This window comes from Medicago truncatula, chromosome 4 (genome assembly GCF_003473485.1).
Source record: "Medicago truncatula cultivar Jemalong A17 chromosome 4, MtrunA17r5.0-ANR, whole genome shotgun sequence".
Lineage (NCBI taxonomy): Eukaryota > Viridiplantae > Streptophyta > Magnoliopsida > Fabales > Fabaceae > Medicago > Medicago truncatula.
Window position 1 is genome coordinate 58,353,926 of NC_053045.1, and position 12,253 is coordinate 58,366,178.

The following is a 12,253-nucleotide window of genomic DNA, read 5'->3' on the forward strand; positions in this document are numbered from 1 at the left end:
GGTTGGAGTATTTTTAAAATTTGCATCTGCAAGTTGTGTGTTGATGAAATCGGCTTGCGCTGGACCTACAAACATTATAATCCCTTCAACAGCTGGATGAGAGTAAGCCTCTCTTAGTATCTCTTCAAAATACATTGTCTGCTCAACACACAAAAATAAGCAAAAAAATAATCATTTCTTGTTTGATCATATCATATAATATAGCCAGTGAAGCTAATGAAACTAATACTTCTAAAAAATTTGTTTGCTAAATTCAGGTTTGTTTCTTTTACTTCTATGACTAACAGACGAAAATAGATAGCTAAACTATGCATCTTATGTTTTAAATCTTGCAGCTTTGTATTTTGACTTGTGTAATAAGCATAAACTTTTAAAGTATAGGAAATACCTGATTTGGATTAGAATCCACACTACTTTCAGTGAGCCATATAGGAAGTCCAGTTGCACCAAGATGATCTAGACCTGACCTCATGTAAGCAATGTTTGGCATGCCGCTTGACAAATGGCCTTGCACCCATATAGCCAATAGCATTCCAGTAGTTCCTGATATAATTGGCTGGGCTGGCAACTTGGTCTTGACTGAATTCAATGGTGTTAAACACGTTCATAAACATGCTGGTGTTCGAATCAAGATAGTAAGCTGTTAAATAATATACTGCAGAGGCATTTTTGCCGAGTTTGTCCTCAAAAAACCGGTTGTGGACATTCTCGTTTACAACGTCCCATGCAATCAATTGTCCACTATATCTTGAAACCAAAAATTTCATTCTTTTTGCAGCCGCTTCTCGTAATTCTTCAGGAGATAGGGACTTAAGCCATCAAATGTTAAGCAGAACTGCACGTGTAAGGAACCCGTTCTCCACCCTCATCCACCAAGATAAATTTGCAACAATTTTGAGGAAATGCCTCGATAGAAATCTGCATGAAGTAGCTGCAACATTAAAAGAATACATATCAAAGAGCAAAAAACTATATCAATCCAAATAACAATGTGAATCCCACACTCAAGAATGAAGAAGCTTTAAGTTAACTGTAATTAATCTTTTATCAAATGAACACTTGAAATCACATTTTAGTTAGGACTCTTTGAGGCAATCCTAAAGGTTCAAATTTCCATAAAAAAACAAGAAAAAAGAATCATAGGTTCAAGGACATGATATCTAAGAAGTTTGTCCTTCTAATACTCCAATCACATATTAGGTGATAAACTTATTACTTACTAGATAAGTGACCCGTGCCCTGCACGGGTCTTATAAGCCATAGGTGACTTTAAAATATAATAAACTTTAGATTTATGGAAAAGGTATAAAGGATGATATGTAATAATAATTAAGAACATCTTAGAAGATAGTTACAGATGGATTGTAATGCAAGAGTATTATATATGAAGCCTAGGTAAAAGTAAGGTATTTTATATGTGACTTGTACATCAGACATTTCGAAATACTTCCTCATACACCACATTAGATGTCAGATTTGTGTCATCACCATCTTCATCGGTAATCAATATCTTCAAACCTCCTCTAGATGTAACTCTCGAAACAGCAACATACAATTGTCCGTGAGAAAAAACAGGCGCACGGGAGATATACTCCAACATTTTGTAGTGATTGTCCTTGACTCTTGTTGATTGTCATCGCAAATGATACAGCCAAAGGAAATTGTTTTCTTTGAAATTTAAAAGGGATTCTCACATCGGAGGGTGATAGAGATAGCCTAGGTATAAAGACTCTTTTGTGTCTATCAAGGTGGCAAAGCGGCTAATCTCATCCCCAAAGTCAGCAGAAAATAGGTTAGGCAACCTAACAGCGCCCTACAGCAAAGAAAACAAATGTAAATGTCAAAAATTCGTATAAGCAAAAACAAATGAAGTGATTATGAATACAAAATATTAAAACCCACATCCTCAACATCATATTCGACAATATAGGAGCGGTATTTCGTCCGGAGCTTGTTGACAGCTTTGTCCAATTCAGTAGCAGGGTTACTCACCAAAGATCCAACTAAAGAAACACGAAAAAGAAAAGTTAGAAAAAAAAACCACTATTTTCAGATCCAAACGTAATATGTCATTGCTTTACCAGTCAGTGCATGGTAGGACAAAAGTGTTTCAGGTCTAGCTCTTGACATTTTTTTTCTTGATAATAGACAATTGGTTATGAGAAATAAAACAACCAGGATGAAACCAAGAGAAACAAAAACATGCATGTATATATAGAAAACAAACTTAATTGGGATACCATTCTACATGCATTGAAAATCGAAAAGAGAGGCTGAGTGGAGAGATTGGTGTTTTTCAGACGGCACAACAATAGAAATTAATTAAATGTAGTTCATTGTATCACCAAATTAATAAAAAGGCATGTTAAATATTGCTACGTTTTTTGAATTTCATTTGGTGGAATATTGAAAGAATTAGGGTTAACACTAACAACAATTAATACAACATTTTGAGCGGGAAATTTTTAGGGTTAAGTGATTGCTAACCTAATAACATTAAGGAGTAAGGGATATGACATTACCTCAACAACTTCTTTTCCACCATTTTCAATGCGATTTGTCTGGTATTCGGTTTCTTCTGCAGCGAAGCTACTGGGAGGCTTAACCTTTAAAAAACATGTTTGAAGAAGGTTCAGTGACTTGTTTAACGATGTCATCATTTTTAAGTAAGGAAGTATCAAGTATCCTTTACAAAACCTATGATAAAAGAGGCAATATTGTAACTCCTGCATGACCTCCTACCACTGGAACATTAACTTCTCTTGGATCAACACCAAGTACCTCTGCCTGCAAGAGAAAAGGAAAGTACGCCGCATTTACTCATATTATAGTAGGAAGGAAATTCAATTATGAGATAGAAGAGGAAAGCTATGCTTACCACGAAAGTATTATATACTTATGATTGTGTCATTTTCAACCATTATGTAACTTATGATGAAGAAAAAAGAACTCATCCATATTTCAACCTAATACATATGAAGCAAAGCAGTTAACATGTTTAAAAGTTCAAAGCAAAATGAATTATTATAAAAATGGTGTTAAGCAAATGATGTTCAGAACCAAATGAAAATTACATTTTAGATTTCTCGTCAATTTAGGAAAGAATATGTCTTGATAAAAATTTAGTAAAGAATATTTCTTGACAGAAAAAATCAAAAACATACAAATTTAGAAAGGAAACGTACATCCAATTTGTATAAATACTGAATCATATCTGAAATGAAACAGGAATCTTAAAATTAAAAATCTTCAATAGTTAATTGTTAGCACATTTGCACCGAGGAATTCAAGACATCACAAATCAAACCTACATAAAAGAAAGAAAGAAAGACAACACAATAAAAAAGAGTCAATTAATGGTGTGATACTAAAATTCAAAACATTTATTAGAACCTTGAAACGTTCAGATTCATTAGAACAAGGTTTTTTCTAGATTACCTTTGAAGAATGGTGGATAATTTATCCACCAACCAATGAAAATGAGAAATTTGTTGGTGGGATCAAGATAGTTAATGGATACCACTTAAAAATGTGCTTATGTAGCTAATGTGTATTGGTTGGGGTAAATTACCCACCATTCTTCTATGGATACCCTAGTTGTCACCTTAGAACAATCATTATCAATTTTGGATACTAAAATTCAATACCTGTGCTCTTTTTCTCCTAGTTCAAGTAACTATAACTGCGTGGACCTTCATTAGAACCTACAAAATAAAATAAAAAAAGTTAAGAACATTAAAAGGTAAGAATTAAAAAAAAAAGTTCATAAATTCATCCATAATTCAAGTAGAAGAACATAAACAGAGAAGTAGCATGGTTGCAAGGTATTGAATTGAGACTGAAACACAGATAAAATAACTATTACAAAAACTAACAATGAAAAAAAGAACAAAAACTATTCTAACAATGAAGAAAAAGTTGTAATTCACACAATCACATATCAAAATCAACTATAATTTACACAATATTCATACCCTAATGTCAAATTCGAAATTAGCAAAATTTTATTTTAAAGAAAGTGATTTGTTTTGTTCAAAAAATAGGAGATTTCTGCAACAAAATAGGAACAATTTGTTAACAGGAGTGATTTTTTATTTTTTATGTTTATCTGTTTAGTAGGAAATGATTTTTTTTAAAAAAAAAAAGAGATTTATGCAATTTGATATTTTAAAAAGGGTAAGCAAGTACTGAATTTAGGTTAAAATTAGGGCAACAATTATCATTCGATTAACTTTAATAAATAAAAGATTGTTTCACCTCCGGTGCATAGTACCGGATATGTATTATACATATATATAGTTGTTTTTATCCAAATGAAAAAAATGCTAAAGTGCAGGTGAAATCCCACGAAATTGTTAACTACTATCTTGCATATTTAGGATAATTATCCATGAACACCCTTTTTCATACCACTTTACATACACCCTTCATTATCCAATCACACACTGCCATGTGGTCAAAATCTTTGACTCATCCCATCCCGCCAAAACATTTCCCCTCTCTCTCCAGAGTCTCTGCAGCACCATTATAAGCCGTTGGATTCAATCAAACGGTTGTGATATAGGATACAACATAAATTGAAGTAAAACATCTAAAAACTGTAAAAGATCTTGTATCTTCTTCACTCTGCCTTCTCTTTCGTAGCCACACTCACCCTGCCTTGTTCACTCTACTTCCAAATTTTCTTCTCATTTTCAAAGACATATTTTTACTGAATCAAAACATGTTTAAGCCATTAGTTTAACAAAAATAAATTGTTTTTCATGTGGGTAACAACAACACAATGCAACAAGTCGGCAAAGTGTCAATCATCACTTATAGATATGAAGGTGGGAAATTTGAAAGAAAAAAAAACAGGGTAAGATGCCAACAACATTACTTCTTCAACACATGATTGCCAGAAATAGGGAGAACGTAATATCAACACAATAAGATCAAATAAATCTCATTTGTTAACAGAACAATCATCAAATTTGAGAGAAAAATTGCTAATTTTGCATAATTCCAAACAACACAGTCAAACTCAATATAAAGAGAAAAAGATGGAAGTATTGCCAAAAACGCAATAATCAAAAGAGTCACCATCGGGCACCGGAGAGAGAGAAGGCGGAGGAGAGAGACACCGGGGAAAGAGGGACAACAGCCAGCTATGAGAGAGAAATTCAGCAAGAAGAGAGAGAGAGGGGGGGGGGGGAACACTGTAGCGACGAGGAAAAAGAGACAAAAGCAACGCGAGTGAGTGAGAGACGCAGTGGGGTAGATGTAGTGGGGTCGAGGGTGGTGGATGAAGGTCGTTCAAAGAGAGAAAAGGTGGGGAGAACCAAATGGATGAAGATGGTGGTGCGTGTGTCTGTGATGGCGGCGGGTATGGTGATGTGTGGCCTTATCGGCGAATGTGAAGGCCAGATGGAGTGGCAGTAAACACGTAGGTGAGAAGAGGGAAAGATGGTAGTTTTCTAAAGATTTTACAAAAATGCCCTTCATTTAATGTTAAAATATCAATATTGCCTTGCCACATGGGGGGTGTATAAGGGGAGGTTGCCAGCTAGGGATGTATGTGTATCAGGACTCTACTTTTATTAAAAATGACCATGTTTCTTTTTTATACCAATTGTAACGTTGTTGTTCCTTCTTTGAAATAACATTTTACATGAAATCGCACCTAGTAATCAACTTTTCAATGGTGGCATTGAAAGTAATCTGACATTACAACGCTCTAATGGTGGTAAAAAGAGTATCCTCCCATGCCAGTGCCTCCCCAAGTGCTCTCTCCGCCAATGTCGACGTCGAGTCGGAACAGGTAAACGTTTTGAAACAAGTCGCATGCTACAGACAAATTGTTGGTGGTGATTCTGCAGTGGTTGGCAACATGTGGCAGCAACCAATTCTGGTGTTATAATGGTGGTTTGGGCGGCAATGACCAGGACAACGGCGGAGACAATGTTGCATCTAAGGTAACAACGACAGTGCTTATTGCTTGTATGACGGTGCCGACCAAGAGACGTGTATGCACAAACGTGTTGAAGCTTGTTCATGCGGGTTAAGAAAAGAAAACACCCGTGTTCTGTTTTCCTCTGTTTTTCAATGGCTCTGTTTCACTGTGCATGCTTCTTCTCTTATCATTCTTTTTCTTCACATGTTTCTCATCAAAACCTAATAATCACCATGTAAATGACTCATTCTCCCTTTCGTTCCCTCTAGTCTCTAACCTCTCTTCAAATCTCCATAAACTCCAAACCAAAAACCAACCAACAATTCACAACACTTTCATCTTCATCTTCTTCTTCCATAAATGTTAAATCATCTTTCAAATATTCTATGGCTCTTGTTCTGACTCTTCCCATTGGCACACCACCACAACTTCAACAAATGGGTATTGGATACAGGAAGCCAAATTTCATGGATTCAGTGTCACAACAAAAAAGCACCGCAAAAGAAACAACCTCCTACAACTTCATCGTCTGATCCTTCTCTTTCATCTTCTTTCTTTGTCCTCCATAAGAAAACAGAAACAAAATATATGTCCGGTACTTATGTACCGGAGGTGAAACAGTTACATTAAAAAAAATGCACATACGGTAGTTAAGTATAGGATGTGTTATTTAGGGCATTTTTGTAACTTTAGGGGGCCTAAAAAGCAATATTCTTTAACTAGGATTAGGAATAAGTTAGATCAGTATGACCCAAAACCGGCCCACCCAACCCGAAGGGACCCACCTAAAAAAAACCACATCTCGGACAAAAAACAAAAGAAAGTATAAACCCTGTTAAAAACCTTGCGCCGTGAATTATTAAATTTGGACACATCGAAGTGAGAACCGAAGAAGCTGTGCCCTAGCTACCACCCTCAATCGCTTTCCTCCGTCGACTGAACTAAGCCACCGCAACACCGCCACCATGAGAGGGATTCATTTACAGTTGAGTCAAACTCAAAAGCTCCGTCTACAGAAGGCTCTAGAACACCTCGAGTCTCTCTCTTCCAAGGTCAATTCTGATTCTTCAGTTACCATTGCCGATTCCATCCCCGTCAACCATGAAGACGGCGTACTCAAGGGACACGGAACCGCTGATCTCGACGGCGAAGTCGTCGCCACTCTATGTGGTGTCGTTGAACGTGTTAACAAGCTTGTTTATGTCCGCGCTTTACGCTCAAGGTAATCAATCTTACTTCTTAACCTACGAAGCACACACTGACACGTCTTCATGAGTTCATAGCTTCTCCACTTCCTTAATTGTTATGTTTTTGTTTGTTAATGGAATATTGTGACTTAATTTTAGGTACAAACCTGAGGTTGGTGACATTGTTATTGGGCGTGTCATTGAGGTACAGTTTTTATAGTTTCAACCATTTTCTGAATTTGATTTGATAATGTTTGTTTAACTCTAGGAATTTTACTGGTCTTTGTTGTGTTGTGTAGGTTGCTCAGAAGCGTTGGAGATTGGATATTAATTACAGTCAAAACGCGTATTTGATGCTTTCTGCTATGAACATGCCTGATGGTGTACAGGTATTTTGCAATCTCCCTTATGCAGACAACGAGAACCGTTCCTTTTTCAAAATTTAGGACCATTTCCTTAAGAAATTTTATCATAGTTAGTTATTTTTCAGAAATGAAAGATAAAAAAACAAAAACTATTTCAGTGTGTGGATTACAATTTATCTAATTTTTGACAACTGTGATAGCATTGCAAGTATTGATGAGTTTTTTGCTGTATTACTGACCTGGTTTCATCCTGGAGGTTATTTGACTATAGTATGCACACTCACGTGCTTAGTAGTATTAATTACAATATATGTCAAACTGTGTGTTTCTCTATGCAGGGGTAGTAATTTTTAATTTGCTCCCTCGGTTAAAAAGTGTTCAATTTAGCCTGTCATATAGTTTCAATTGTATTCAACTTCTGTCCTGTTAACTATTGCCATTGTAACTCCATGACATTACATTCAATAGAGATATTATGAAGTATAGGAACCAAATTGAAAAGGCTGTCATGTTTAGGGCATGAAAATACAGTAATTATTTTTAATATACAACAACAACAACAACCAAGCCTTATCCCACTAAGTGGGGTCGGCTACATGGATCAAATGACGCCATAGTAATTATTTTTAATATACGAGACAAAATTTTCAATTTGGTCCTGACACTTAGAAGTGGTGATAGCACCTACGGGCAGTGTAGAGTTTAAATTGAAACGTGAAAACTATTTTGTACAGTTGTATGCATCTTGGTAGTCAATAGCAGTGGTTTGCGACTCCGGCGCGATCGTGCGCCGGAGCATGGTTGGCCGCTGTGGTGTGGTTTGGTGCAGCTCATATTAAGGCTGCGGCCGTTCTGTGTGTTCGCAGGTCGGTGGGTTTGCAAACGCACATGCGATTTGCCTAGAAACACCCATATTGCCTTTAATTTTTAAACGTTATTGGGTATTATGGGGTCTTTGCACGTGAAACCCAGTATTCTTCTCTCCTTCGTGTTTGCAGAGAACATCTCTCTTCTGCAAGCTTCATGCCTCCTATTTTTGGATTTTTGATGTAATTGATTCTCCAATTTTTTGAAGAAGTAGCTGATTCTCAATTTTTTTGGGGTTTTTTTTGATGAAATTGATTCACCAGTTTAGTGTTTGATTACAAATTGTTCCATCTGTAGTGACTTTGTTCGGTTCTTTGTCGTGTTCTCTAGTTAGGAAGGGGGAAAGTTATTGGTTTTTTGGCTGATTTTTTTACACTAGACCATGTTGAGAGGCTTGCAAAATTTCTACAGTTTTGGGAGTAAAGGAGTCTGAATAATATTGCAAGTTTGTTGTTAGGTTTGCTTTGGGTGGATGAATTGGCATTTTGAGAGTAAGAATTAAAAGTGATTTTGTAATGGAGTGACCATGTGAAAGTAGTAAGGTGGATTTTGAGTTTTTGGGTGGTGATCTATTTTTATTGGTTGGGTTGTGCTAGATAAGTTATTGAGCTTATGCTATTGGTCCCTTTATGTTTCTAAAAAGAGGAGACACAACAAAATAATGCATGTAAATTCGATTTTGATATTTTTCTCAATTCTCGCCAACATGTCAAAACATTGACCACAAGACTATTGATATCTAAGAAGGATGGAATATTATCCAGGATGCTTTCAAGAAGCTCGAGAACATTCTAGAAGCCGCACTTTACCTCTAAAGACTACATGGTGATATATACAATCATCCATAAAGACTAGAAGCCGCACTTTACCTCTAAAGACTACATGGTGATATATACAATCATCCATAATATGTGCACCGACTGCTAATTTAGTCATTACTTTTCTCAACAATTGTATGACAAGTACAAGGAAGCATTTCAAGAGTACATCAAATCAACCGTTCTCTCGCGTGTTTCTGGTCAATCATAGCTAATATTGCATCCATTACTTGTTTATTTAATTCATCATATACCAAGTAATAGAAGGATAAGAAGCCAATTTCTTGTTGAGAAGGAAGTTGATGTCTTCGGACATGGTATCTATCAAGATAACTGAAATACTTTGAGCGCTGACATGTCCTCTCTTTGTGATTTGGCCATCTTCTGAGCAATTCTCTTAACAAGAGTTCATCTTTCTTTCCTCGTAAAGATGGCAGAACCGTTGATTTAATGTTGACATTTGAGAAAAGGGAGTGGGTACTCCTACTCATGGATGTTGTAAGGCTATTGCAAAAGGTAGTTAGTTGATGGCAGTCTTACTCATATAAAGCTTCCCTACTATTGCCAAATTCCATTGAAATTCTGAAGTTGGAGATACAGTGGAGGCTTATGTTACTTGGCTTGTGAGAAGAAGAAAAAAAATGAAATAGTGCCACATCTAATAATAAATTACAAAACCATCTTGTTAGTAACAAAGTATAATTTCTTTGTTTTCACATGTCCCACATCGAAAGTAGGTAAGCAGTAGAGAGAACGCTTTGCCTATAAATCAAAGAGTGATACAGTATTGATCAAAGTAACAATTGGGGCCCAATTTCACTATTGTGAATTAATGTGTTGTCCTATTGCCAATTTTTGTTTAAATTGAATTGGTTTAGTTCATTTTTAAATTTTATCGAATGAGATTGGTTTAAGTTCTGGGGCATTGTTTGGCTTAAAATTCTGATATGGGCCAAACAAGAACTGGTAGGACCTCTAGTAAATTTTTGGATCTTAAAAAATTTGATGTTATATAACCAAGTGGGTTGTACAACTGAACTGAACGAGTTGAATCGGTCTGTTCGTTAATTTTAAGCGAGCCGAACACGAGCTAAAAAAAAGGTTTGTTTCGAACTCGAGTAGAGTTTCGAGCTGAACCAATTTTTAACGAGTCGAGTCGAGCTCAGATGCGTTCGATTTGACTCGGCTCATTTCCAGCCCTAATTGGACTTAAAACATTATTTATGACCTGAATTGTGTATTTGGTCTGGATCAACATTTGATGGTCATCGAAGTCGGTCTTCATGAAGTGGGTATACTGATTTAGGTGTAACCTTTTATGCCTGCATGAAGAAACACTAATCACGCAAGAAAAAATATTTAAAATTTAAACTTCAAAGAAACTAATAGAACAGGGTGAGGGGTACAAACAAATGCAATTGTAAAACAATTATGGTCATCACTTATCAAGCAGTTAAGTCCTTCGAGTTTTTATAAGCACAAAAATAGGAACAAGGTGCAATCATCTTCAGTTTTGATTGGGTCTATTTATTTTTTTATATGCTGTGTCATATTTTTGGATTTCTTTTCCAATTAAGCTTGAAAATCCCTCATTTAGATTTTTTCTTTCCACTTAGAGGCGAAGGACAGCTTTAGATGAGCTAAATATGCGCTGTATTTTTGAGGAGGCAGATGTCATTTGTGTAAGTGCTGCCATGTTTCTTAAAATTTACTTTTTATGAAGGAAATAGCAGTTGAGTATCCTAAACTATGTCCACAGGCTGAAGTTCGTGGTTTTCAGCATGATGGCTTACACCTTCAAGCAAGAAGTCAAAAATATGGAAAGGTTTGTATTCTTGAAAACCTTTTAAAAACTCATGCTGCTTACAAATATAAAACTGAACGGATTAGAATTACCTGTTTATGATTGAGGTGTAATGCAAGAATCCTGGAATCAGGGGTTTACTTTATTTTGATAGCTATGGCACTTGTAGTGATTTTGTGTATGGTTTGTCACTTGTATTTTGTAATACGTTTTGGGTTCTTAAATTTTATTTCAAATTTATTCTTCAGCCATTTACTACTGTTACTAATGGCTTTGAGTGTTATTGCAGCTTAGTACTGGTCAACTGCTTACAGTCACACCGTATTTAGTGAAGAGGCAGAAACAACATTTCCATCATCTAGAGCAGTACGGTATTGATTTAATAATTGGCTGTAATGGGTTCATATGGGTTGGGGAACATGTTGAAGTCAGAGATGACATGGTAGAAGATCAAGTGAACCAATCTGATCCACAGGTTTTAACTCCCAATAAAAATTCTGTGAGTCTTGAAGAACAAGAGAAAAAGTACACAGCACTGGAGACAAGAAAGTACATATGCAGGGCTGCTAATGCTGTTAGAGGATTATCCACTTTAGGATTCATTATAACATCGGAAATCATCAAGGGAGTTATTGATCTCAGCCTTTCTGCGAATCTTGATATACACGACATGCTTGGTTCCGAGTTCTGTGTTCTGGTTGCCGAAAAAGAGGCAGAAAGGAGAAGCTCAAATAAAAAGAAGCGGTAGATTGTGAAATCGTGGTTAGAAAGCGAAGTTTTATTATCCCTTTGCAGGGGTAAAAATAGGAAAGGAATTATTCTAACTGTAGCAAGTCATTTTCTTCAATCATGTTTGATACTTTGTAGGGTGGCACTTAAAAGTTGGATGGACTTATTTTTTATGTTAAAGCTCTTGCACCTGCTGGGAGATGTGGGGTGAAGTGTTTTTCTGATTGGCCGTTGCCACCTTGCTTTTCAGGAGTGACACCTACAACACATGTCTGTTTTTTTTGTTTTTGTGCATCATCTTATATTCTTATGGGTGGTTGTCTATGAATCTTCCTTTTGTATACTAAATCATGGCAAAATGAGTATTGATATTTTCATACTTTTTCTTTCATTGTAAACTCAGACCAAAATTTTATGGAGCTATTTAAATTGTAGTGGTCTATTATGTCGAAATAGTTTATCTCAAACTTAATTTATGTGGGTTAAATAGAACGTTTTCATTGAAGGAGTCTTTCAAAGTTAAATTCATTATATCCGTCATCAACTTACGT

At 35.9% G+C, this 12,253-nt stretch overlaps 1 protein-coding gene across 1 annotated transcript; it reads left to right on the plus strand.

The window, feature by feature from the left end:
* Positions 1-6,777: 6,777 nt before the first annotated feature.
* LOC11418314 (exosome complex component RRP4 homolog) lies at positions 6,778-12,155 on the plus strand. Its single transcript, XM_003609685.3, has 6 exons — positions 6,778-7,154; positions 7,279-7,324; positions 7,419-7,508; positions 10,786-10,851; positions 10,929-10,994; positions 11,263-12,155. Exons 1-6 carry the CDS (start codon positions 6,898-6,900, stop codon positions 11,719-11,721), a joined length of 984 nt encoding a protein of 327 aa, XP_003609733.1. The 5' UTR covers positions 6,778-6,897; the 3' UTR covers positions 11,722-12,155.
* The last annotated feature ends 98 nt before the right edge of the window (positions 12,156-12,253 follow it).